The sequence below is a fragment of the Callorhinchus milii genome, unplaced genomic scaffold (genome assembly GCF_018977255.1).
Source record: "Callorhinchus milii isolate IMCB2004 unplaced genomic scaffold, IMCB_Cmil_1.0 Scaffold3, whole genome shotgun sequence".
Classification (NCBI taxonomy): Eukaryota; Metazoa; Chordata; class Chondrichthyes; order Chimaeriformes; family Callorhinchidae; genus Callorhinchus; species Callorhinchus milii.
The window spans coordinates 76,218,241-76,244,842 of NW_024704744.1; the positions used below are offsets into that span (position 1 = coordinate 76,218,241).

At 45.4% G+C, this 26,602-nt stretch overlaps 1 protein-coding gene across 2 annotated transcripts in view; it reads left to right on the forward strand.

Annotated features, from left to right (window-relative positions):
* The window catches only part of LOC103181623 (cullin-9), a 61,104-nt gene that overhangs the window by 3,798 nt on the left and 30,704 nt on the right, over nt 1–26,602 (forward strand). Inside the window, exons 2-17 of one of the 2 annotated variants that reach the window (XM_042332752.1) lie at nt 3,969–4,123; nt 6,663–7,169; nt 9,082–9,223; nt 10,174–10,364; nt 11,000–11,405; nt 12,978–13,378; nt 14,158–14,348; nt 15,062–15,285; nt 15,707–15,944; nt 16,925–17,030; nt 17,676–17,903; nt 19,011–19,140; nt 22,234–22,405; nt 23,486–23,591; nt 25,312–25,407; nt 26,062–26,237. In XM_042332752.1, coding sequence (XP_042188686.1) covers nt 3,969–4,123; nt 6,663–7,169; nt 9,082–9,223; nt 10,174–10,364; nt 11,000–11,405; nt 12,978–13,378; nt 14,158–14,348; nt 15,062–15,285; nt 15,707–15,944; nt 16,925–17,030; nt 17,676–17,903; nt 19,011–19,140; nt 22,234–22,405; nt 23,486–23,591; nt 25,312–25,407; nt 26,062–26,237 — 3,469 coding nt within the window. The remainder of the gene's footprint in view (nt 1–3,968; nt 4,124–6,662; nt 7,170–9,081; nt 9,224–10,173; nt 10,365–10,999; nt 11,406–12,977; nt 13,379–14,157; nt 14,349–15,061; nt 15,286–15,706; nt 15,945–16,924; nt 17,031–17,675; nt 17,904–19,010; nt 19,141–22,233; nt 22,406–23,485; nt 23,592–25,311; nt 25,408–26,061; nt 26,238–26,602) is intronic. The other variant, XM_007898244.2, reaches the window with a different exon arrangement.

Sequence of the window (26,602 nt, forward strand, 5' to 3'; positions counted from 1 at the left end):
GAGCCTTGGTCGCAGATAGAGAAAGGACGTCATTGGTAACTTTGACGGGACCCGTCTCTGTGCCATGAGCAAGGTAGAAACCAGACTCGATGGGATTCAGTAGGGATTAGTAGAAGCGCAGTTCAGTGGCGACAATGCATTTCTGGACTTTGAATAGGGAGGCAAGTTTGGAGATCAGCAAGCAATTGGAGAGTTAGGAAGAGGGTGATGACGATGGTTTTAAAGGGGATGGTGCAGGAACTGAAGGACAGGTTGACTTTATTTACCAGCAGGGGCAGAGGAGTGGCAATTAGGTGGTCAGTAGATGGGTGGGGAGGGCAAGGGAACGGGTGTTAGATTTATGTGGGTTGTTAGGGTGGCGGGAGGTGCGGAGAAATGGGTGTCAAAGCGTGCAGGGTAGGAGCAACGATGGAAGACACGGGTAGAAGGTGGTGTGGTGGTTGGGAGGGAGGAGGGTAGATGTAGCCACACAATTATATCTGCTTTGAGTGTGAGGAAGTCCATGATCTCCTCACGTTTGGAATCATAAGTAAGAATGGAGGGGCTTGAGAGAGGGGGAACATTGGAGGTCATGATTGAAAAGAGGAGCTTGAGATTGTCGGCTTCCAGGATAACCTTGGACTAGAAAGAGAGAGAGAGAGACAGTATTTTTGGAGGTGGTGGAACCAGATGGTTGTGAACCATGAGGCCATCTAGTAAACTTATGCAGATGACTAGTAAGCTAGCTCGTAAATATAAATAACTAGTAAACAATCACGAGGGAACCTTTGGCTTTTCCTCCTCCCTACCTCAGGGAGGGTTGAGGACAGTTTGTCTCTGTTGTTCAGTGACAGGGCAGTATTATCTGTCTGCCACTCTCTCTCTCTCTTTTCCCCCACTCTCTCTCTCTCTCTCTCTCTCTGCCTCCCACCGTCTCTCTCTGTGCCTGTTTTGTGATTTTTGCAGCTATCGGTTCAAAAGCAACACCCAAAAATCTTGTGCAACCGAGGCATGTTACCAGCCTTTAAAATATGTTAAAGGATTATAGGAATGAGTGTGTGAACAGAGTCAGCCCTGGAATCTGACATGTGGCTTTCTAGAGGCAAACGGTTTACAGTATGAGTCACTGGAACAAGCTGAAGATCTTGCAGTTAAACGCTGTCAGACTCTTTTCCCCCTGTTTCTCCACACATTGCGAGGACAACTATATCTGGGCAGTAATTGTTTGTGGCAGCTCATTGGGATTAATGAGTCATGTTAACAACTGTTGGATAATATTTTACCAGAAGCACAGCTTCTCTGATGGACCTTTGCACTGTGAATTACGCTGCTCAAATCCAGGCATCTCGTCAGCTCCATTCTGTGCTCCAGATAAGGGACATTCTAAGTCTTTTTCCAAATGCCCTCCAGTTTTCTCCCCATTGCTCACTGCCTCTCCCCCCGCCCGCCTCCCCCCCCCCCACCATTGATTTGCCAAGCTTTTCCTTGGACATTCAGATGATTTATGCTGTGGCTGTAACTTGCCAGCGACAGACAGACATCCTTTTGAGTTCTGATGCAACAGCAGCTCTGCATTGCAGCATTGCAGCACGTGGCCATGCTTGTTTCAAATTGCGTTAAATGTGCTCTCAGTGCAGGAGGAGGCCATTCAGCCCATCGATCCAATAAATCTTATGTCACCTCTAATTCCATTAGCCTACTTCCACATCCTTTAGTATCATTACTTACCAAATACTGTAGACAGATCTTTCTCACTCTCCCACTCCCTCTTGTTCTGAGTCTCTGTCTCTGAGTCCCTCTCAATCTATAATACAGTCTTGCTCTGTCTCTGTCTCTCTTGTTGTATGTGTGTGTCTCTCTCTCTCATACACTGTGTGCATCTCTCCCTCTATCTCTCTAGCACTATCCCCCCCCACACTTCACTGCAAATAACTGTAGAGATGGCAGGAAGAGAAACATATGCTTTTTGGGTGCCTCTGCCTGTGCCCCACTTTTTCTGCCTCAGAAGTCAGAAGCACACTCGTGACAGTGGTCCAACAGTAAGGTGAGCAGTGTCATAGGCTGCAGTATACTAGAATAGAGAGTGGATATTACAAGATAATAATAATCCTTGCATTTGACATAGCTCCTTATCACTTCGTTGAGACAAACCACTTCACAGAATAGATTGTAAAGTGCACAGAGTAGTCTGTATTTTGTGCACAACAGTGTCCCACAAACAGTCATGGATTGAGTGACCAATTTTCTTTTTTTGGAGGGTTTATTACCACCAGAAAATGATCTGCCAATTGTTTAAAAACTGAGTTTCTACTGACTGCTAAGTAAATAGACGTGTTGGAGTAAGGAAATTTGCCGAAGGTTTCACCCTGCCTGGGAATCAAACCCAGGTCCTCTCACTTGCAAGGCAAGTGTGCCGATCACTACGTTACGGGACTCTACAAATGCTGTATTAATACAATACCTTCTTGATCTGACTGAGAAGTATTGGATCTCAGGCATCCGGATAATGCAAAATACTAATAAAAGCAATTGGGTAAGAACAGATAGCTCCAGTGGAGAAGTCATCACAGCACAAACATAAAGAGCCCATGGCCGCAAATCCTGACAGCACAGAAACATGCCATTGACCCTATCAAGTCTGCGCTGTTTCCCCCCCCACCCAACATTCACCAATTACACATTTAATTTTCCTCTTTTAAAAGAATTTCCAGACTGCTTCAATACTAATATTAATCCTTGTATTATAAATCTGTGCTCCTGAGAAATTTTATTCAGACCGACCGGTTGTGAAGTCTGGGCAAAGCAGTGAGATGGGTTTGTAGTAATCAACTATAAGGGAGGCAGGGCTCCAGCCTACACCGACATATTACTGAGCACCCTGGAGGCACAGTTGGCCTCATGATGGGCTCACCTATTTGCCAAAAACTCACACGACAATCTGGATGAAGTAGTTTGCGCTGAGTAAAACCGGCATTGGATTTGGATTTCTAGAACATTAAGGTGACTGGCACCTCATAAGCTGTCGCGTAAAGCTCCTCACAGCACACTGAAGGCAGATGTCTGTCATGTAGCTGATAAGGAATCTCTGAAGCTTGGGGTGACAGCTGCTGCACCTTGGGACGTCCTCCTGACATGGAAGGCGCTATATAAATGCAATTTGTTGCTGGAGATGTTAGCTGGTCCCAGGTTCACGAACTTGCGTTCACATTTCCAAGGCTTGGAATCCACCTTGATGGGTTTGCAGAGAGAGGAGCAACTGCTGCTTAAGCTCTGCACTTCCATTGGTGGAACCGTCGCTCAAAGGGAAGGAATGTGTGTCTGAGCTGTGGGAAGGAGTATAGTTGCAACATTCTCACACATTTCATGCTGAGCTGTGTTGCTCACCAGGAAGCTCATAGGGAGTTCCTGGTACCTTCAATCCACCTAGTACACTCTGCGGTCCTCAAGCTTTGACTGTTGCCAGCCTGTGTCAAAAATTCTCTGGAATTAGGTAAGCGAGGTGTGTCCCTCCAGGTTTCCATTTCAGACACAGGGAAATTTCCGTGTGTAACTGGCATACATATGTGGCATTCTCAATGTAGTTTGGATACTCTTAGGTACGGTGATGGTTTTGTACATGTGTCAGACACCTAGCGTGAGACCAGAAAATATCTCTTAACACAGAGCGTAGTGGGTATATGGAACGCACTGACCCAAAAGATTACTGAGGCAAAATCAATTGGGATATTTGAAAGGAAGGTAGATGGATCCTTGGGGGAGTGAGGATATTAAGGGGAATTCAAAAAAGATAGGGAAAGGATAATTTTGTTTTTATGTGATGTGAGGTGGACTCAAGAATACAGTGCAGAGTGATCGGGGGGTGGGGTTTATAGGGCAGGGTGAAGGAGGAGAGTAGAATGCAGAATGATTGGGTGGGGGTTTACAGGGAGAAGGAATCGGGGCAGGATGTGGAAGGAGCTGTGATATGAGGCGCGTGTGTTGTGTTTCAGGGAGCCGGGCCTACGTTCTCCTGTCGCTCAGTCAGCAAGATGGGATCGAACAGCACATGGACTTTGACAATCGCTATACGCTGCTCGAGCTGTTCGCGGAGACCACATCCTCAGAGGAGCACGGCATCTCATTTGAAGGCATTCATCTTCCCCAGGTACAGTCCTGCCTGGCATCTTAATGCTGACCCCCTTTGACTGATTGTCCACATGTGCTGTTCATGGTGTAACCATCGTCCAAGCTCCCTCCGTTGGAGTGCTGTATCCTAATCCAATTTCCCTGCTCTTTCCTCCTCCATGTCTGTTCAAGGGGAGTTTTGGCAGTTTCTCCTCTGAGCGAGGGGGCCTTGGTGGACTCCCCTCAGTGTTCAGGAAAAAGCTAGTTTCTTCATTGTCTCCTCATAAGTAAAACCTCTCACCCCTGGAATTGTGCTAGTGTATCTTTTCTTAGGCCTTGACATCCTTTCGAGGACACAATACGCCCAACTGCTGCCTAACTAATGATTAATATAGACTTAGCATTACCCCTTTTGTTCTTGTATTCTGTGACACTTCTTATAAAAACACTCAGATGTTAAACACTCTTTAGCATTCCATCAGCTTCTTTTACAGCTTTGTCAACTTGTCCTCCCACCTTTAAAGATTTGTTTTCTAGGTTTCTCTAATCTTCCACTCCTTTTAGAGTTTTGCCATTTAATAAGTACTAGCTGTACCCGTTGCAGCTTCGCTTGCAACCAAAGGATCCAATATGGAATGTAGATTGACACACAGACAGACATTTCATCTTTATCTATACTCAGCCTGGATAACTCCTGTGGGAGATCTCCTTTTGGGTTGATAGGAGATACCCGAAAACAAATATACCCATGTCATTCCTAGTTTCAAGACCTCTTTGATGAGGTATAAATCATGTCTCTACATCAATTGGTCAATGAGATCCTTCTTGAAGCGCAGACAGACATTGTCGTTTTATTAGTATAGATAATATATATAAAGATAGAAGAGATTTCCTCAGGCTACTTACAGTCCTCTTCACAGTACGCTACACGCCTTATTTTTGTGTAATTTTTTCCCTCGTCGGTAAAAACTAAGCTGAAACACTAATTTAGTATCTTTGTCATTTCTTCATCCACCACAACCAGACTTCCCTTTAGGTTTCTAAAGGACCTTCCTTTCTGTTAACCATTGTTTTGTTTTGTATAAAATTCTTTAGTATTTTTCTCTGTTACCTGCTAGGCTGCCTTCAAAGCCTTATTACTTTCTTAATAGGGTTTCTAATTTGTTTTGTTCCATTCTATATTTTATATACTTTTTCTAAAACTTCCATTTTTTTGTTTTTACTGCTGCCTGTTATGTTTGTCTGTCTGAGCAAGTGTGCATTAAAGCTACTGTTGGAAAAAGAATAGGCAGTTTCTCTCAGTGTCCTGGCCACCAATCCTCCAGATAATTTTGCCTACAAAATACACAGTCAATCCACTTTACAGTGTATCCTGTGATCCGTTTTGAGACATCTCAATGACTTGATAAGGCACTCTATCAAATGCAAGGATTATTATTATTATAAATTGATTGGTTCACTTCATGGGTGTTTGTGGGAAATTGCTGTGCTCAAATTGTCTGCTGTGTTTGCCTACAAAAACAGTCACAACACTTGACGATATTGTAAGGCTTGTTGAGACTTTTTTGTTGCTATATCAAATGTGAAGATTATTCTAATCCTTATAATTTTAAAAAAGTTGTGTTGGATATTATGTCCACAATATTGAAACATCTCAAAGTGCTTCACAGTAATTACTGTCAAGTGTAATAATTACTGTGGTGTAGTGATTGTGTATCTGTAAGTGAACATGGCAATCGAGGGACAAAAGACAATTTATTCTAAATGTTGTAGCGTCCTTAAAGTCTTCAGTGCCTCTTCCGAAGGACACCATCTCTGACAATGCTGCACTTTCTCAATACTGCCCTGGAGAGTCAGGTTAGATGGTAAACTCAAAGTTCCCAATGTGGGGCTTAAACCCAGGACCTTCTGACTCAGAGGCAAGAGTGTAATTCATTAAACCAAGCTAGTACAAATTTATGGGTCTACTTCTTGTCAGCCTAGCTCAGTTAGTAGCACTCTCGTCTCTGAGTCAGAAGCTTGTGTATTCAAGTCCCACGTTGGGACTTTGAATTCACATAGACTAGGCTACCACTCCAATGCATTGCTGGGGGAGTGCTACATTGTCAGAGGTCTTTCAGATCAAACATCACACAGACGACCTGTCTGCCAGTTCAGATGGACTTTAAAGATCCCATGGCACTATTTGAAACGATAATAACATAAGAATTGCTTGATAAAAAAACACCAAAGTCCATCCAGTTTGGGTTCTACCATCTTGGCAACCGTATGCAGATTTCATGTCCCAAACTGTGTGCTGTATCCCACAATATTATTTCCTAAACTAAATCCATCTAATTTGCTATCTAATAAGACTTTTGTGAGATGTTTTAGTCAACAATCCCCCTCGATACTAGTGGTTATTCTGTTTTGGCTATTTGTGAGATATTGCTGTTTGCAAATTGGCTTCTGGATTCTCCAACAAATACACAGTCACTAACTACACTGTACAGTAAGTCTTATGAAGCACTTTGAGGTATCATTTTGTAGCAAATGCTGGGATTATTAATAATAATAATAATGATTATCATTGTTTTCAGATTCCCGGGAAGCTGCTGTTCTCTTTGGTAAAGAGGTACCTATGTGTGACCTCCCTGATGGATAAGCTGAACAACAGTGGTCAGGAGGCAGGTGGGGAGCGGCAGGACTGCAACGCTCCACACGTGCCGGAGCAGACTCGCATCCTGCGGGAGTTTGAGTTCACCTTGGCCATGGCCAATCTGATCTCAGAGCTGGTCAGGGTGATGGGCTGGGACCGCAACAGGCACCCGGAGCCTGGGGAGAGCGAGATGCCCAGGAATGTCAAGTCCATTTTCCAGCCCCGCAGTCTGTCCATCAGCAGTGTACTAGCTCCCCAGCCCCGCAAAAAGTCGGCCGCCACATACAAGACCCGCTCCAACTTCTCCAGTCGCAGCAGTTATGTGGAGTATGTGCAGGAGAACCTGAAGGCCGGTATGACGGTCAAAATGCTGGAAGATTATGAGCAGGTCAATGCTGGCGACGAGGGAGAGTTCAGGTTCAGCAACGACGGGACCCCCCCAGTGCAGGTCAGAACCCACCATCAACAACAACAACAAAATTACATTTGTAAAGTGCCTTTCACATTGGGAGAACATCCCAAGGTGCTGAACAGTCAGGGAGCAGAACCCGAGCGACTGGGGGGCAGGGTTGGGATGAGGGAGGGCAGAGGGGTTAGCAGAGCGGCTGAAGGCATGATTGAAAAGGTGGGTCTTAAGTTGTGCCTTGAAGGAGGATGGGAGGGAGCGAGGCCAACAGATTGTGGGATGGAGCTCCAAAGGGTGGAGCCAGAGAGCCTGAAAATCCAGCCGCCTATCTTAAGGCGGGTCGGGCAGGAGACATGCAGCAAGCCGGAGCCTGCTGAATGGAGGGAGCGGACAGTTTGATAGTGGTTCATCAGGTCAGAGAGGTAGTAGGGGGAAAAGCCATGGAGGGTCTTGAAATTGAGGACAAGGATTTTGAATTCTTCCTCTGAGGGATTGGGAGCCAGTTGAACTGGGCGAGGGTGGGGGTGATGGGGTCACGGGGCCTGGTGCAGGAGAGGACACGAGCTGGATGATCTGCGGTTTGTGGAGGGGAGAGTTGGGGAGGCCGACAACGAGGGAGTTTCCGTAGTCAAGCCTTGAGGTGACGAATGAGTGTATGAGGGTTTCGGCAGTCTGAGCGGTGTGGCAGAGTCGGGCAATGTTGCGGAGGTGGGGGAAGGCAGAGCGGGTCATAGCACGGATATGGGAGAGAAAGGACAGTTGAAGGTCAAACAAGATACCCAGGTTCCTCACTGGCTTGGTGAGGTGGAGTGTGCATTCCTGGATGGTAATGCTGCCAGTGCCTGATGTGCGGAAGTGCTAGTGCGAGCCAATCAGAAGGGCCTCGGTCTTGCACTTTACAGTGTATTATATGAAGCGCTTTGAGAGATCTCGATGACGGGAAAAGGCAGTATATCAAATGCAAGGATTAGGATTATTGAAAAGAGACAGTTTATCGAGTTTTATGGAGCTAAATGGGATTGAGGAAGTAAGGCCAGAATAAGGGTGCACGACTTGGGGCACAAGTTCAGGGGTGTGTGAAGGGCCAATTTAGGACAAACACCAAGAAATATTTCTTTACACCGGAGGCATTGAGAGTTGGAATAGGTTAACAGTAAAAAAGAAGGGAAGCCAGGACACGATTTATTTAGCCGACTGTTGAATGCTGTAATTGGAGGGCATTGGTTTGGAAGAAGTTAATTCCAGTGAGATGATTTGACACTAGAGTAAATCAGACCACAACACTGCGTGAAACCATGGGGCACCGGAACTGCAACAACCCATTCCGGAAGCTGAGTGGTTTACAGTTTACAAGTTGCTATGTTTCCAAAGATTGTATCAGCCTGCGGTTCATGGAGTCCAGCCCGGTGTGTGTGTGTGTGTGTGTGTGCGTGTCTGTCTGTCTCTATGTATATATCTTTGTGTTTCTTTGTGCGTGTCTCTCATTTATATGTGTATATGTGTGTCTCTGTTGTATCTCTCTGTCTTGCTCTGTGTGTGTGTATGTATATATATGTATATGTGTGTATGTGAATATGAATATGTTCGCCCACAAAATATAGTCAATTCAGTATATCTGTGAAGCTCTTTGAGATGTCTCAATGGAGTGATAAACCCTATATTAAATGCAAGGATTATTATTATTTGTATATATAATATATATATGTCTATGTGTGGTATTGGGCCTTTCCTTAGAGGGTTAGGATCAGGTTTGAAGTACTTTGTTCCAAGTGACAATTGAGGCTGACTCCGATCTGAGCAGCAAAACCACGAAGGGATAATGGGGAAAGAGCTGTTAAGTGGATAAATAAGAAGGGATGATTTAGTAACAGGTACCAATAGAACAGACTCAATGCACTGAATGGTTTCCTTCTGTGCTGAAAATATCTATTTCACTTCTCTTTCCTATTTCCAGGTTTTCTGGCACCAGTTGAATAGAACGTACTGGGTTCACTGGCACATGATTGAGATCATAGAGGATGGATGGAATGGGCAGGTGGACAAAGAGTCGCAGGAGAAAGCCTCGTCCCTGACTGAGAACCTCAAACTCACCACAGGTTAGTGAGGCCTTTATCAAGAACTCGCACCCAATTGTAAGTGGGTTTACGTCCCTCCCAGTGACGTGTTCCTGCCCCACTCCAGGGAAAGAAGGAAAGAAGGGAAAGAAGAACTACATACTCACTGGTCTTCCCAACTTTTCCAGATGTATCCCCGCCCCACCCCAGAAGCCTCTGCCTCACTCTCTTTCCCTCTAACTAACTCTTTTTCTCTCTCTTTCTCTCTCTCTCTTGTGTCTCTCTCGACAAGTCTTTCTCTCTCCCCCTGTCTCTTTTGCTCTTTCTCTCCTGTTGAGTCTCTCGCACCCTCCAAATCGTTGTGTGTGTGTAATTCCTCTCTATCTCTCTCTTCCCTATATTTATTTTTTCATTTATTTGTTGGAGACTCTCCGAGTCTCTTTGTTTCTCTGTCTTTCTTTCTCTTTGTTTTTCTGTCTCTCAGTCTCTCTGGGTCCTTGTTTCTCTATATCTGCCTCTGTCTATCTATCCCTGTTTATCTCTCTCCCAATCTCTGTTGCTCTCTTTCCTAACACTGTATTTGTAAGAATATTAATGACTTGTTTGTTGTTTCACACCCACACTATGACTTAATCACTGACCTGGAAAACATGTGAGTCAATACATTTTTGTTTTCTGCCGGCTTGTGGATATGTGTCGGGCAAGTGTCCAGCTTCCAGTGATGTCAGTGCATTGTTGTGAAGTTGTGGCTTGAATTGCCGAGCGGGAGGCTGACCAGTGTCTGTAGCCGGCGTAGTCACGTGTGTGCTGTACAGATTTTTTACCACAGAGGAGATTCACCAAGACGATTCCAAGGGCGTGAGACGTCAGTGAAAACAACCCGTCTCTCCTCATAGCTAACGCAGAAACCAACACTAAATTGTATTGACTTTTCAGTAACTCCAGGTTTTACCAGGAGAGAATCCACTCTAACTGTTCTTTGTGCTCTTCAGTCACCCAGACGTTTTTCCACAAGCCGCCTGGCGGGCTGTACTCGCTGCCTTACTTGTCGGACAATGTTGCCGAGGACTCCTCCACACTCAGCCGTGCCGAGTGGTGGGAGGTACTTTTCTTCATCAAGAAGCTGGAACCAAAACAACAGCAGGAAGCTGTGGACATCATCCACCAAAGCCTCGAGGAGCAGGTCAGTGTCAGACCTTTAAAATCCACACCCAAGGCCCCCATTCCCCACTGCAGACCTCCAGACAGACTGGAAAGATCTCTGGGTCAAAGGTCAGTTTGTGCTGCGTCTCTGAGCACAGGGAGGGCAACAATTGGCCTCATTGACCCAGAGTTAGGAAGGAAACAAAATCAGCCAGGTTCTCCCTCCTCACTGATGCTTTACATTGCAGCTTTGACTCCCCCCCCCCCCCCCCCCCCAACACACACAGAAGTGCATGTTCGGATACAGAGTTGACACACACATACAATACACACGGATGGTTGAAGTGTGGATATTGGGGTGTGCGGATGTAAGACATACAGATTGTCAGCATGTGGATAGACGGCAGACAGACAGTTGGCATGCACATATTGGGTGTATGGATGCAAGAGGCACAGATATTTGATGTGTGTAAATTGGGTGTGTGGTTACACAGTATAGTCGGCATGTGGATATTGGACATGTGGGTACAAGGCACACAAGTAGTCAGTGTGGATCCACAGCATTTTACTGTTTTAACATTTAGGTATACTGAAGTCTGTACCAGATAATGGACTGAGTTTCAAAGAGGGATGATGCACCAGGGCTAATGTGGGTGCCACTTTGATTCGCTGTAGGTCTCTGTGATGGACGAGAGTGCCTTGATTCAGTTGACGGTCCCTGTGGAATTGGCCCAGAAGCTGCTGCAGTTTGTGGGCCCACATTGCCCGGCTGCATACCTGACCGACCTGGAAAGCTCCCACGTGTACATCAAACACTACCTGAGGAGGAGGGGTCTGGGGCTGGACCACCTCAGCGGAACACTAGCCGGGGCTGAGTATGGCTCGCCTCCTGGCACTGCCGGCTCCTCCTCTTCCTCTTCCACCTCGTCTGCCTCCTTATCAAAAGAAACCAAGAAAGAGATCCCGCCGGACCCCACCAGCCCTGGCCTGAGCTCAGGAAGGACCGACACCGCACAGGCACCTGAGATGGGTCGGATGGAAGAGCTGGAGCTGCCTGATGATCTGGAAGAGAAGTTGAAAGGTAGAGTGGGTGCACGCTGTGACCGTTACAGCAATAATCCTCGCCTTGGATACAGCGTCTATAATGTCAAGCATGTTTCACGCTTGCCTCGCCTCGCCAGTGAGAGGAGTCGGGTTCAATTCCTAGGCAGGCTGAAACCTTAGGCAAGTTTCCGTACTCCACATGCCTCTGCTTACCTAGCAATAATACAAACCTGGTTGTTAGTTGATTGGCGGATCGCTTTCCAGGGGTAATAATCCCTCCGGAAAACAATTGGTCATTCAATCCACAACTGTTTGTGGGACACTGGTGTGCGCAATTGGCTGCCATGCTTCACCCACAAAATACAGAGTCAATCTACATTTATTCTGCGAAACGCTTGAGATGATTATTATTTCATTATTATTAACTCATATTGCTTCACAGGTAATTGTACATGTACAATTGACAGTTTATTTTATTTGCGCTCAGCAAGATTCCCCTACACTACTGGGAAGTGTGTGGCTAATTATCTGAAGGATCTTTTGCCAATACAAATTCCCTTTTCTTTCTCAATGACATTGCTGAATCTTTAACTTCTCTCAGAACAAGCAGATGAGGCAAGTTCTGTATAATATGGCATTTGAAAGAACAGGCTCTCTAGGGAAACGTTAGAAGCAGAAAGTGTTGATTCTTTCAAGAACAAATTAGATAGATTTTTGTGAGGAGGTCGGAGAGATAGGGAGGTGCCAGGGACTGAATGGATTTGAACACGTGTGAGGATTTTGAAGTCGATCCATTCGATGATGGGGAGCCATGATGCGAGGCAGCAGGTATTGCCACATGTCACGGAGTTTGGTATTTTATACCTAATCCCCCAGGCACTGGAGTCGGGAGGTTTCAAGGTGGGAGGACAAAACTAGTATCTCATTTATATTAACAAATTAAAATACATACTACTAGAAATAAATTTGAAAGATTTACTGGCCACAAGCATACAATTTTACAACACCCCAAAGCCTTAAATTAAGTGAGTGTAATACATAAATAATAATAATATTAATCCTTGCGTTTGATATAGCGCTTTTCACGTCGGGAGGACGTTCCAAAGCGCTTCACGGAACACACTGTAAAGTGAATTGACTGTATATTTGTGGGCGAACACGGCAGCCAATTGCGCACAGCAATGTCCCACAAACAGTCGTAGATTGAAAATGACCAATAGTATTATTGTTTTTTGGGTTTTGGAGGGATTATTATTAGGCTCTGTGTGGAGTAAGGAAACTTGCCCAAGGTTTCGCCCTCTGCCTGGAATTGAACTCAGGTTTCTCGCTTGCAAAGCGAGTGCTCTAACCACTGAGCTACAGGCACTTATAGATTGAGCCGGGTGGGCAAACTGACAAACTTTTTCTTCAAAGTCCCTCCAAGATACAAATGCAGGTATATGTCACTTTGAAATCTCTTTGAAGTCGCTATTTGACAGCAATTCTCTTTAATGTGCTTACGTGAGACCTTTCTGTATTATTGGCTAATGTATCAAACGCAAGCTTTTGTGTTGTTATGTTAGCTGCTATTCAGTTAAGTGGTTCTTAATGGGGAATGTCTTTCTAATAGAGTTCAGTTGCCCCAAGGTGAGTGGTCGTAAGACCAGCCTGGAGAAGATCGGGGAGGTAGTGGAGATGATGAAGAAATCCAGCTCGGACATCAGCTTTCAGGTGGCTGGCTTCAGGTTCATCACCAAGATGTTAGAGGAAGACAGCTCGCGGGACAAGTTGTCTCTAAAGGTAGACTCCGGCCTGAACCACAGGGACAAACTCATCAAAGCTGTGGTGGAGCAGCTGAGCAGCCTGGCCAGGGAGAAGGTGTTAGTTGTCACGTGTTTCCGGCTGCTTTACATCCTGATGCAGAGGTACGACTGGAGGGTGCTCTTTGCCACCGAGGGAGGTATCAAGGCCGTGCTGTCATGTATGCAGGAACATAGGAACTCTGCCCTTGTCCAGCAAGCGGCTCTGGCTGTAAGTCTTGTACCCGCAGCACTGACTCTCCATGAGGCTGCTTTTATTTATTACTTCCTTGAGACGAACCTTGAAGGAGGCAAAGGAGGGGAAAGGCAGAGAGGCTCTGGATGGAGATCCAGAGGGTGGGTGCAGAAAGGCTAAAGGCCTGACCTATGGTGAAGCAAGCAGGGTGGGGGACATGGAGCAGGCCAGTACCAGGTTGGTAAGATTTTAGGAGGTCACGACGGGTGGGGCAAAACTGTGGAAGGCTTTAAAGGAGAGGACAAAGATGTTAAACTGGATCCTCTGTGGGATTGGGAGCCAGTGAAGCCGGGCGAGGATGGGGGTGATTGGTTCATAGTGTGGGAGAGGACATGAGCTGCAGAGTTCAAATAAACTGCAGCTTGTGGAGGGAAAAGTTGGGAAGACCGGTGAGTATGGAGTTCCTTTTTCCCTTCTTTCCCTCTTTTCCTGATTCCACATCTCTCCTCCCTCTCCCACCCCCTATTTCTCCTCCCATCCCTCAGTTTGTCTCTTCTCCCCCCACCCCCCCTTCTTCCTCTGCACTCAATCCTCCCCTTCCCTCTTGACCTCTTTGCTTTCGTATTCTACAGAGGGGAATCAGCAGCTGAAATTGGTTTCCGGGAAAGCGGACTGGAGGCTGGGGCAAGGGCATTGGGCTTGTTTAAGAAAAGACTTGATTACCTGCTGTAATGGAAAGACAGTTGGGTGGGTATTCTAAGAGGTCAAAATGGACCAAAGGGTCTTGTTCATCCAGTGAATGTTTACTTCTGCAGACGCTGAAGATCCTGACGGGAGCCAGCAAGTACGACATGCGGAGTAAGAGTGTGCGGCCGCACCTCGCTGAGGCAGATGCACAGATCATCCTGGAGATCTTCGCCAGCATCGGCTCAGCCTCCACCCACGATTCCAAGGGACTGCTCAGCATGATCCCAGCCGCCGTGGAAAAGATGATGAACACCTCAGGGTGAGGATGGTCAGCAGGGTATCAGTCACGCGTGTAGCAGCATCCAAATTAAACCACAAACATTTACACATACGCATTGAAATTTCCCCAAGGTCTCCGTTGCTCACTTAAACCTGGAGGGTATTATTTGCTGGATGACAAAGAGCCAAGGCTTGGAGACCTCAGAGTACGTGTTAGGTATTGCTGGAGTTTAACCAGCGAAAGCCCGTAGCTCACCTTTGTGAACAGTGATTGGCAAGTTCCTGCTGCTTATCACTAAATCACATGCTACAATTAAATCTACTTCTCAATTCTTGTTCTTGAATCCCTCAAGGAGAGGGAAGGATGTGTGGTGGTGAGGTTGATGACATACAGCTTCTGTTATAGTTTTGCACATTTGGCTTTTTAAAGGGGGAATGATACTTTTAAGCATGATGATGGGTTTCCACATGTACCAGAAACCCCTCTGACAAAAAAAATTCTAAGCTGCTGTAATTTGTGTTAATTCCCAGCTGTACTCTGTTCACACCTCGTTCAAGGTCAGTCTTAAGAACTATCTCTTTGAGCGCACATTTGGTCATTTTTCCCTACCCAGCCCTCCAGCTTCCACGCCCTACTTGGATACCTAACCCGACTTACCAAGCACCTTGGGGCATCCTCCCAATGTGAAAGGCGCTAGTAAGTGTAAACTTGTTGTAAAGCTACCTCCTCCACTCCTGCTCTTCTCTCTTCAGGTGCTCGTCAGCAGTGCAGGATGGCCTCCTGGTGGTCATCATGCTCGTCTCCAACCATAAGAGCCTGGCTGAGCTGCTGGTTTCTTGTAACATCTGCCCCATCTTGTACAGCTGCATTGGGACTGGCAGCCGCTCCACAGGCAGCCTCCAGCAGATGCTGGCCATCATGGCCCTCAGCAACATCTCCCTGAATCACAAGCTGTCCACCGGCATTGAGAACAAAGGTGCGTCGTCTTAAATATCTGTGATGTTTCTCCTGTTCACCTTCCTCGGCTCCCAACCCCCGGCTTGAGTGCCTATCCCACACTGCGAAGCGCTTCTGAGATGTGGTCCTGATGTAAAAGGCTCTGGAAAAAATTATATTGTATTTGCTGTTAGAATTGTAGAATCTGAAAACTTTACAGTTTAGGGATTATTGCCCCCGGAAAGTGATTCGCCAGTCGACTAACAACCGGGTTCCTACTTACTGCTAGGTAAGCAGAGGCATGTGGAGTAAGGAAACTTGCCTAAGGTTTCGCCCCACCTGGGAATCAAACCTCACTTATGAGGCGAGTGCGCTAACCATTACACCACAGGACTCCACACCTGCCTTAGTTACCTGCCAGGAGAGTGAATTGGCTGATGTGAAAAAAAAATGTGTTTTAGAATCAAAGGAGGCCTTAAATCTGAAGGATGCGGAGCTAAAGATGCTGTTGGTGAGTCTGAAGGAGCGGAATGGTACGAAAGAGATCATCCTGTCACTGGAACGCTGGGTTTGTGACGAGACGACTGGGCTGGAGACTCAGATTGCCGACATCATGACGGACAAGGAAGCCTTCCAGTCCTTGGTGCAAGGCTTGAACCAGTTCCGCTCCGAGAAGTTGGTGCAGCAAGCCATCATTCGGTACGTGTCTGAGCGAGGGCTGTGAGGAATCCAGCCCTGGCACCATTCAGTATACGTTAAGAGTGGGTCGCCCTTTGTCCATTGTTGCAGTCAGTTGGCAGGAATAGTGTGTGGTAGGTGGTAGAATCATATGTTTTGCAGTGCAGAAGGTGGTCATTCGCCCTATCGTTCCTGATTAACTGTCTTAAAGAGAGATATCTTTATAGCTCTACTCCACCAGCCCTTTCTGCCTCACCCCACACACCTTTATATTTTTCTTTTCAAATATTTGTCCAGTTTGCGAGCTAGTTTGGCCCTGTTTGTCACGTTCTGCAGAGTATTATTCTGCCCAAAGACTGAGAACAAAATAAAAACACATTCAAAGAGGGCAGAAGGAGGGCATTGGTCCTTCAAGAGTATCAGTCACGTGATTCATGGGATTCTCAAACTCCATATAGGGTGTCGATCTGTCTCTCTAACCCATAGCATTTCAGTCTACTCCACAGTTCTGACTTCCTCCTGGTAGATTGTACAGCATAGCAACAGGCCATTTGGCCCAACTAGTCTGTGCCAATGTTTATAATCCATATGAGTCTCCATTTATTCCTTCCTCCCTTTCGTACCCTTCTATTCCCTTCTTCCTCACATGTATATCTCGCTTCCTCTTAAATGCATCTACACAACCTGCTTCAACCACCGCTTCGGGGCAACGAGTTCCACATTCTCACTGCCTACTCTGCATGAAGAAGTTTCTCCTAAATTCTTCTGTATGAGAGGCTGTAGGAGAGATTTGAAAAGTTTGGAATTGATTTCACTGGAGCAGAGAACACTAAAGGGGCGAGGTTTTCAATGATGAATAGTTTTGATAGGTTAAACCGAAGGAGTCTGTACAACTCTTCACAAGAGCAGGTTGGATGAAGTTTAAAGTTAAAAGCTGTCCGTTGATCTCATTCCCAGGTTTTAGAAGTTATTTCTAATGCGTGTATGTGTTTTCCTCCCAGGATTTTGAACAAGTTTTTAGACAACTATCAGGAGGACCTGCTGCCCTGGCATGAGAGCATTGAACCGTGTCTCTCCTCAATGACAGCGTTCAGCAACGACCGAGAGGTGAGGCCAGGATGTTCACGTTAGATGTCACAGCGTGGAGGGAACTGCAAGAATCAGTTAGCACTGTGTGATCAGAGGTGCAGCCCTTCAGTGCTGCTTAGTTTCCTATTGTTTTTCCTCTCCTGCTCACTACTAGTGCCCCAGCGAAGAGGATATGTTGGAAACGGGCTCCATCTCCAAAAATAATAATAATAATTTGGTCAATCAATCACGGCTGTTTATGTTGTGCTAATTGGCTGCCGCGATCCGCCTAAAAAATATACAGTATATTCTGTGAAGCTCATTGAGACGTCTCAATGACGTGATGAGGCGATATATCAAATGCAAGGATTATTATCTTTATTTTATGGGGGAGGGGTGGGTAGGAGAAGACTGGAGATGGTCACCGCTAATGAAGGTTTCCCATTTTCTCCTGGTGTCCTCCATATTGATCGTTCAGGCATAATATGCCTGTGTGTGAGACCTGTGTCTGACTGCAAACACTGACTTCAGTCACTACACTTTTCTGTGAAGTGTTTTCACATTATAAATATTGCATCAAAGCAAAGATTGTTACATATTATAATCCAACCTCCGTGTCTTCTCTCTCTCTCTCTCTCTCTCTCTCTCTTCTCTCCCCCTCCCCCATCCCCCTGCGGCCTCCAGGTGCTGCAGGATTTTATCCGGTTTCTGTATGGATTGGCCACCGTCAACAAAGACTATGCTGTGGTCATGTGCCGGCTCGGATCCAAGGAAACCCTGAGCAAAGCCCTGGACAAGCACAGTGCCACCCTACCGCTGGCTGCGGAACTGCGTGACCTGGTCGGCGATTGTGAGAAGTACGCCAGCCTGTACAAGAAGATGACCACCAGCATCCTGGCTGGATGTATACAGGTGTGTATGTGGGTCAGGGTGGCAGCAGGGAGGGGGCATGGTACGTCTGCCCACAAAGTCCAGTTAATCCAAAACTCCGCTGCCCGCGTACTCACCCGCACTAAACTCCGTACCCCCATCACACCAATTCTAGCCAGGCTCCCTATCACCAAACGGATCGATTTCAAGATCCTCACGCTTGTCTTCAAATCCCTTCATTCCCTGGGACCTCCTTACCTCTCCGACCTGCTTACTCCCTAACCCACTACCCGTTGCCTCTGCTCAACTGGCTCTGGCCTCTGTCCATTGTTGGCTGTGTTTCCAGCCACTACTCTTCGAAATTTTGGAAAATTCTCCCCCAATCCCTCCGCTTTGCCCTCTCCTTCCGCATTTTGAGTTTGCGCCTGAAGATCTTCCTCTTCAACTGTGTTTACGGTCACCTCCCCACTCCCTCAGGCTCAGTCATTGTCAAGCGCACTGAGACGCTACCTTGCATGAGGAACGCTATGTAACTGCAAACTGTTGTCTGGTGAGAGGAGTTCGAGGAAACTTTTCTTGGTCCCATCCTCCTTCCTTCATTCCAGCCACAGGATTTCGTCATTTTGAAATCCTCTATCAGGTGACTGCTTAGCTTCTTCAGCTTAACTGAAAAAACAGTCCAAAAAGCTGTTCAGCCAATAAGTCTACTCTTTCCACAGGCACGTAACCTTGCCCCTGACATTGGCACCCCAGCATTCTGTCCCCACACAGGGAAGGGTGAGCATTGATGCTGCTGATCGCTCCTACAATCATAGAATGAATGTTCAGCCCATTGAGTCTGCACTGGTATTGTTCCACTCATGAGCCACCGAATCCAATCCTGTTCTCCTGCTCTCTCCCCAAACTGTAATATTCCTCCTCTTAAAGCATCTGTCACATTCCCTTTTAAAAGAATTGATGGACTCTTTTAAGTTTAGAGGCAGAGAATTTGTCATTCCATCAGACGGTTTTCCTGAGCTCTCTGTGAGTTTTGTTGTGTTCAAACCTCTGGGACTCTACCCTACGTGAGTGGTGCTGTATAAATACGAGTTGTTGTTGGTCACTGTCTTGCTGAGCTGCCACCAACAGGGTTTTGTTGCTTCTTTGCAGATGGTTTTGGGACAAATCGAAGAACACAGACGCAGCCACCAGCCAATCAATATCCCTTTCTTTCATGTGTTCCTGAGGAATCTCTGTCAAGGTCTGTCCGAGCGGCTCAATGATAACAGACTCGATCACGGCAAGTTTTATACAGTGTGGGGCTAAAAGAGGCTGTCACTTTCTTTCCACCTTAATTGCTTGCTTAAAACGTGAAGTTACAGCTCAAATACTCCTGTTTGCTTTTGCCATTGGTGTCAGGTACTCTCAGTACTTGTGTCAAACCTCAGTGTAATGATTGCTCAGCTTAAGATGCCTTTAGAGCCTCCTGGAGTGATCTCTTATCGTTGAAAGATAAATAATAATAATAATAATAATATGTAATAATGGGTAGGTGGTCCTGGCTGCACAAGCAGGAGTCCTGTAGCTCAGTGGTTAGAGCACTCGCTTTGCAAGCGAGAGACCTGAGTTCAATTCCAGGCAGAGGGCGAAACCTTGGGCAAGTTTCCTTACTCCACACAGAGCCTAATAATAATCCCTCCAAAAACCAAAAACAATAATAAATTGGTCATTTTCAATCTACGACTGTTTGTGGGACATTGCTGTGCGCAATTGGCTGCCGCGTTCGCCCACATATATACAGTCAATTCACTTTACAGTGTGTTCTGTGAAGCGCTTTGGGACATTCTCCCGACGTGAAAAGCGCTATATCAAATGCAAGGATTATTATTATTAAGCAGCAGTAAGCTGTCTTAAATTGTTTTGCAGAATTTATTGTAAAGTGTAATTACTGTATTTGCGGGTGATCAGTGTAGACAATTTGCGCAGAGCAGAAATAGACAAGAAGATTGACTAATTTTATCACCAAGACATCAAGAGAAACTCCTTTCTCTTTTCATTTAGTGTCATGGGATCTTTCATTTTCTTTTAACCCTTTCATCCGGGTACTGCTCAAGTCCACTTTCTTTCAGCTCGCAATAACTCCTGCCTCTGTCACTATCTTGCCTCTTGAAAGCCTCATCACATCTTTGTCACCTTCATACTTGACTTTTCCAACACCCTGCTCTCTGGCCTCCTGGGCTCTGTCCTCAGAACCCTAGAACTCTGCAGCCTGTTCCCTCTCCCTCACAGACTTCACAAACCCACCACCTCCTATCCTCACACAGTTTCCCTGGCTCCTAGTGGATCAACTTGAAGATCTTTCTCCTCAACTTCAAATGTCCATGGCTTTGCACCACTTCTGTGATGTCCTGCAAACTACTCCTCTGGCCACTCCTTCTTCTTCATTAACTCCAGCTTGCTTAATGCCTCCCATCCACTTAGCAAGCCAATAATGGGAGAGCATTCAGCCAATTTGCCTCTATTTGGAGGTCTCTCCCGTAATCCCTCTGACTTGTTCCTTAACTCTCTGCTGTAGAGTCCTGTAGCTCAGTGGTTAGAGCATTCGCTTTGCTTGTGAGAGACCTGTGGTTCGATTCCAGGCAGGGTGAAACCTTGGGCAAGTTTCTTTACTCCACAAGCCTGATAATAATCCCTCAAAAAAATACAATAATAAATTGGTCATTTCAATTCACAACTGTTTGTGGGACACTGCTGTGCACAATTGGCTGCTGCATTTCGCCCACAAATATACAGTTAATTCACTTTACAGTCTATTCTGTGAAGCGCTTTGAGACATCTAGAAGATGTGAAAAGCGCAATATCAAATGCAAGGATTATTATTATTGTATTTAGATCTCATCTGAAGATCTACACTTTGAGCTTTTGGGGCCCTTCCATTTATTCCCTTCCCCTCCCCTCCTAATTCCCTCCTCTCCTAATTCCCTCTCTGCTTGAGGGCTTTGCGACATTTTACCAACATGAAAGGTGTTGTATAAATTGAAATTTTTGTTGCTTCCTGAAAAATGGCTTGAAAATTAAAGCTGAATTTGAGAATTTTCCATAATTCTGCACCATCTTAAATTTTAAGGATAAGGCTGGGTGGAATTACAGGCCTCTGGATAAGCAATCAAATTGCATTTGATACAGTGCCTTTCATGTCGGAAGGACGTCTCAAAAGTGCTTCACAGGATGTTCTGTAAAGTGAAATGACTGTAGGTGGATCTCAAAACAGTGCCCATCATCCAGCTCCCGACTATTTGCGTTTCATTACAAAATAGTGTCCCATAGCATTGTGGTTAGCGCGTTTGCCTCAGAAGCGAGAGGACCTGGGTTTGATTCCAAGGTGGGGTGAAATCTTAAGCAAGTTTCCTTACTCTACTCGGTGTAAGTAGGAACCTAACTGTTAGTCGATTGAAGAATCACTTTCCGGGCGTACTAATCCCGCCAAAAAGAAAAAGAAAAATTAAGTCACTTGGTCCATGACTGTTTGTGAGACACTGCTGTGCACAATTGGCTGCCACCTTTTGCCCACAAAATACACAGTCGATCCATTTAGTATATTCTGTGAAGAGCTTTGAGACATCTCAATGATGTGATAAGGTGCTATAAAATGAAAGATGTGAAACAGAGGTGTGAAATGTTCACTGCCTGAATTGATTTACAGCGAATCAACTTCAAAATCCTCTTCCTGATCTTCAAATCCCTTTCAGTCTTTCTCCTCCCTAGCTCTGCAACTTTCCCAACCCAACTCTCTCACCTGAGCCCTCTGCTCCTCTGACTCTGGTTTAATGTTAATTCCTCAACTTTTCTATTTCACAGTCAGTGGCCAAACCCTCAGCTATATCTCCCTCCCTCTGAAATTCTTTAAAATATCCCTTTGCCTTGTGTTTTCAAAACCCCTTCTAGAAATGTATCTCTTTCACCATATCTTTGGTCCCTCAAATTCCAAATCCTCTCCTCCCTGATCGGTGATCCTTATCTAAAGGGATATTCCTTTTACAGCCACTTCCTCATAGGATGAATATCTTCTATGTAAAGGGATATTCCTTTGCACCATCTATCTCATAGGATGAATCTCTCCTATGTAAAGGGATATTCCTTTGCTGTATAAATACAAATTGTAGATGCTCATAAAACATTTGAGCTTAAATTATGTGGCTTCAGATATGTGACCATAGAGTTTTACCTTTCCCTCTCCCACCACTGCCAATTATTCTGTGGTTTTCATGGGCTTTTGTGTTCAATCCTACGCCTGCTATTTTCATGCCATTAAAGGGTTGACAAGGTTTCAAATGGTTGGGATGGAGGTGGGGTGGTTTCCTCTCAATTTAAAACTGTTTACTGTTGCTTGCAGGTTCCGGCGTGGAGTTGAAAGAGGACAAGTGCTGGGAAAAGATCGAGGTCTCCTCCAATCACCACAGAACCAGCAAGTTGACAGACAAGAACCCCAAGTCGTACTGGGAATCCAATGGCAGCACAGGGTCCCATTACATCAACATCTACATGCACAAAGGGGTGGTGATCAGGTACATCTGAGCAGAGAGGAAACTGGAGGACCTATTGATAGTTGCACTAGTGTCCTAGAATAGTGTGTGCACTGCATTGCAATTACAAATCTAACTTGACCCTCCAGGGAAGTACTAGGAGGATTTGTTGGGCTTTGTCCTTCAGATAGATATTAAACCAAGGTCCAATCTGCCTATTGAGATGGACAGGTTACAGATCCCACAACACTATTAGAAAAGAGAAGAGAGTTTCTCCCAGTGACTCAGCAAACAAGCCTTAGATAAGATAAGTTGGTCCTTCACTTCATGGCTGTTTGTAGGACCTTACTGTGTGGAAATGGCTGTTTGCTTACAAAATCATAGCCACTATTCAATCCACAACTGTTTGTGGGACACTGCTGTGTGCAATTGGTTGCTCCGTTTTGCCAAAAAAATATACAGTCAATTCACTTTACAATATATTCTGTGAAGCACTTTGAGACATCTCTTTAAGGCGCTATATCAAATGCAAGGATGATTATTATTATTACCATTCTGAGACTTAATTGCTGTGAAGCACTTTGGGATGTTCTGTATTACAAGTGTTGGGTTCAAAGGTGCATGGAACTATCAAACATCCACTATGAAACTTCAGTGCCTGTTGTAGTGGAAGAGAAACTTGTCCTCCAATCCCTTATGTTGGAACATCTCAAGGTGCTTTATAGTTTTTGGTCACCACGACAGGAATGGAATCCTAGTGTTGGAGAAGGTACGATAGCTGTCTGAATTAAAGCTCTGGGAATTAGCATCTGATCTTATAAGAGAGATGGTAAAGGTTGGCAATGTTTTGATTGGAGAAGAGGAAATTTGAGGGGAGATCCTATTAGTCTTTCAGATCCTAAAGGGTGCAGATACAATAAACTCTGACACCGTATTCAGTATGGACTAAAGATACATAACAGGTGGTCATTGTCAGCCATACTTCGGAGGAGAAGTTAAACCTAGGTGGACATCAATGGACCAATTGGTTATTCGTTTTATGGCTGTTTGTGGAACATTGCTGTGCACAAATTAGCTGCTACGTCAGCCTACAAACACGTGGCGTCTTCTCTTGTGTTGCAGACAGCTGACCCTGCTGGTCGCCAGTGAAGACTCCAGTTACATGCCAGCTCGCGTTGTGGTCATGGGTGGGGACGATCCCAGCAATATCAATACGGAGCTAAACACCGTGAGTGACTGCTAGACCAGCTACTCAGCCAGGCTAAGTGAAGGAATCAATGCAGTCAGTCTCTGCTTTGTTCAGTCAATGCTCAACACATTCTGTACTCTCTCTCTCTTACTCTGTAATTAATAATCTTTCAGAGTTTCTTTGCCGCAAACTGTAGTTGCCTATCAATGCTTTGTGGAGTCCTGTAGCTCAGTGGTTAGAGCACTCGCTTTGCAAGTGAGAGACCTGAGTTCAATTCCAGGCAGGAAAACAATAATAAAGTCATTTTCAATCTACGACGTATTGGCTGCCGCGTTCGCCCACAAATAAGTCAATACAGTGTGAAGCGCTTAGGGACGTCCTCTCCCGACGTGAAAAGCGCTATATCAAATGCAAGGATTATTATTATTATTATTATTATTTTAAAAGGGAATCAGATAGATAGAATACACGTGGGAGAAGAAAAGACCAGGTAGCTCACGTGGAGAAAAACACCAGTGCAGAGTGGATGGCCTCATTTCTGTGGTGGAGTATTCAGTCAACATGCTGTAAAACTCTCAATGGGTTAATTTCTGATTCTTTGCCTTGGCTCGTCCACCATGTCAGTACAGGAGGAGAACCAGGGTTTGAGCCTATTGTGTCCTCCCCTCGACGGTACACACTCTGCTACTTTCATGAGCCAATCTAATTCCATTCTTCTGCTCGCTCCACCACATTTTTTAAAGCTTTTTTTTCTTCTAAATTCCTTCTGAAGGAATTTCTGGACTCTGCTTCACCTGTGTCTGTGGCAGAGAATTCCACCTTCCAACCCACTGTGTGCAAAGGAATGTCTTTTAACTTCACCCACAAAATATAGAGTCAGTACACTTTGCAGTGTGTTCTGCGAAGCGCTTTGAGACGTCTCAAAGATGTGACAAGGCGCTATATCAAATGCAAGGATTATTATTATAACTATCCCTTTAATTATTTTTGGCATTATCTTCAATTTGTGTCTTCTCATGACTGACTCTTCGACCAGTGGAAATAACCTATTACTATTAATTCGATTGTAACCCCATTCGTAATCTTCAAGATCTCTATTAGGACACCCTTAACCTTCTCAACTCCTAGTCGGAATTGGAGCCCAATTGTAGACTTCACCCACAACCTTCCCATCTTTCTGGGAGAGATGCAGGTGCATACACATACACAGGGTCATATGACAGGACTCTTATAGGAGCTTGTAGAAAAACTAATATTCCCCCATTCCCTCACATCTTCCGTATTAGCACCTTGTTCTGCCCTACTCTGTGCCGACATTCCCTCTCACCCTCTCTGCCTGCTGGGCCTAGCAGCTCAGGCAGCCCTTGCCTCCGCTGATCTCTCGGAACTCTATGTATACATAGATATAATCTTCAGAGGATGGAGATACAGTAAAACTCACATAAGTCTGAGCTGTATAAATTGTATAATAGCCTAATTCGTACATCTATCCAAGTCCCGTTCAGGAGTTTATATTCTTTGCAAGTTTGACATAACTCATACTTTGCATAAGTAATATTAAATGTAGGGTCTCAAACTGATACAACTTATGAGGTTTACAGTAGCTTGATTGCCCCTGAAGGAGAGAACTTGGTGTGGAAAAGCTTGAATGGCATTGTAGTTCTATGACTTGTTTAACAGCTGGTGTTGGAGTGATACTTCACATCCTTCTGGTCTATGGTTTCCTGTGCTCTAACCTCTTTCTGCCCCTTTCCTCTAGGTGAATGTAGCGCCCACTGCCAACCGTGTCTTACTGCTTGAGAATATGACACGCTACTGGTCCATTATCCAGATCCGTATCAAACGCTGCCAGCAGGTAGGGGATTGTGCATACTGGGAGTGATACTGAGTGTGAAATCAATGCACAAAGCAGCGAGTTGAAGAGAAGATTTAATAGGGATGTTCAAAATTATGAGGGCATTTGATAGAGTAAATAAGAAGAAACTGTTCCCACTGGCGGGTGGAACGGTAACCAGAGCACACAGATTTAAGGTAATTGAGAAAAGAACCAGAGGGGAGATTAGGAGAAATGTTTTTACGCAGCAAGTTGTTACGATCTTGATGCACTGCCTGAAAGTGTGGTGGAAGCAGATTCAATAATAACTATCAAAAGGGAATTAGACAGGTACTTGAAAATAATAAAAAACTGCAAGGCTTTGGGGAGTGGGAGTGATTGGGTAGCTCTTTCAAAGAGCTGGCACAGGCACGAAGGGCCACATGGCCGCCTCCTGTGCTGTAAGATTCTATGGTTTTATGAAATCACTGCACAAACCTACAACCCAAAAAATTCCACCTTGCCTCAGCGGTTGCAGTGTTGCCTCAAGGTTCAAGGCCCGGGTCTGGACTTGGAGCTCACAGTCCAGGTTTGACTTTCCAGTGATTACTTGTAAAGGTATTTGAGATGTTTCTACATGGTAGTTGTTGACCATATGCACTGGATCAGAGTAACGTCTTCTGCTCATTGCACCAGGGCGGGATTGACACACGTGTGCATGGATTTGAAGTTCTGGGCCCAAAGCCGACCTTCTGGCCAGTTTTTAAGGAGCAGCTTTGCTGCCGGACATACCTGTTCTACACAACCAAGGCCCACACCTGGTGTCAGGAGATCCTGGAGGACCGGATGCAACTGCTGCAGCTTTTCAATAAGTAGGTGATCCTCCCTGGCTGTGCTGGGGGGGAGGTGTGGGTGGGAGCAATGTGCCTGGGATGTGTGGCCGTACCTGGGGTGTGGAGCTGAACCTGGCCCAGTGAATAGGACTCTCGCCTCTGAGTTGGAAGATTGTGGGTTCAAGCCCCACATTGAAACTTTGAGCTCACAATCTAGGGTGACGCTCACTTTTAAATTTCACTAATAATAATAATAATATTATTAAATTGAAATCCATCCAACCCCCATCTCGTGCAAACCCTTGACTGTCCAGCGCCTTGACACTTCCTCCCCATGTGAAAGGTGCTATATAAATGCTATTTGTTATTGTTATGTATGCTGTATTGTTTGAGATGCCGCCTTG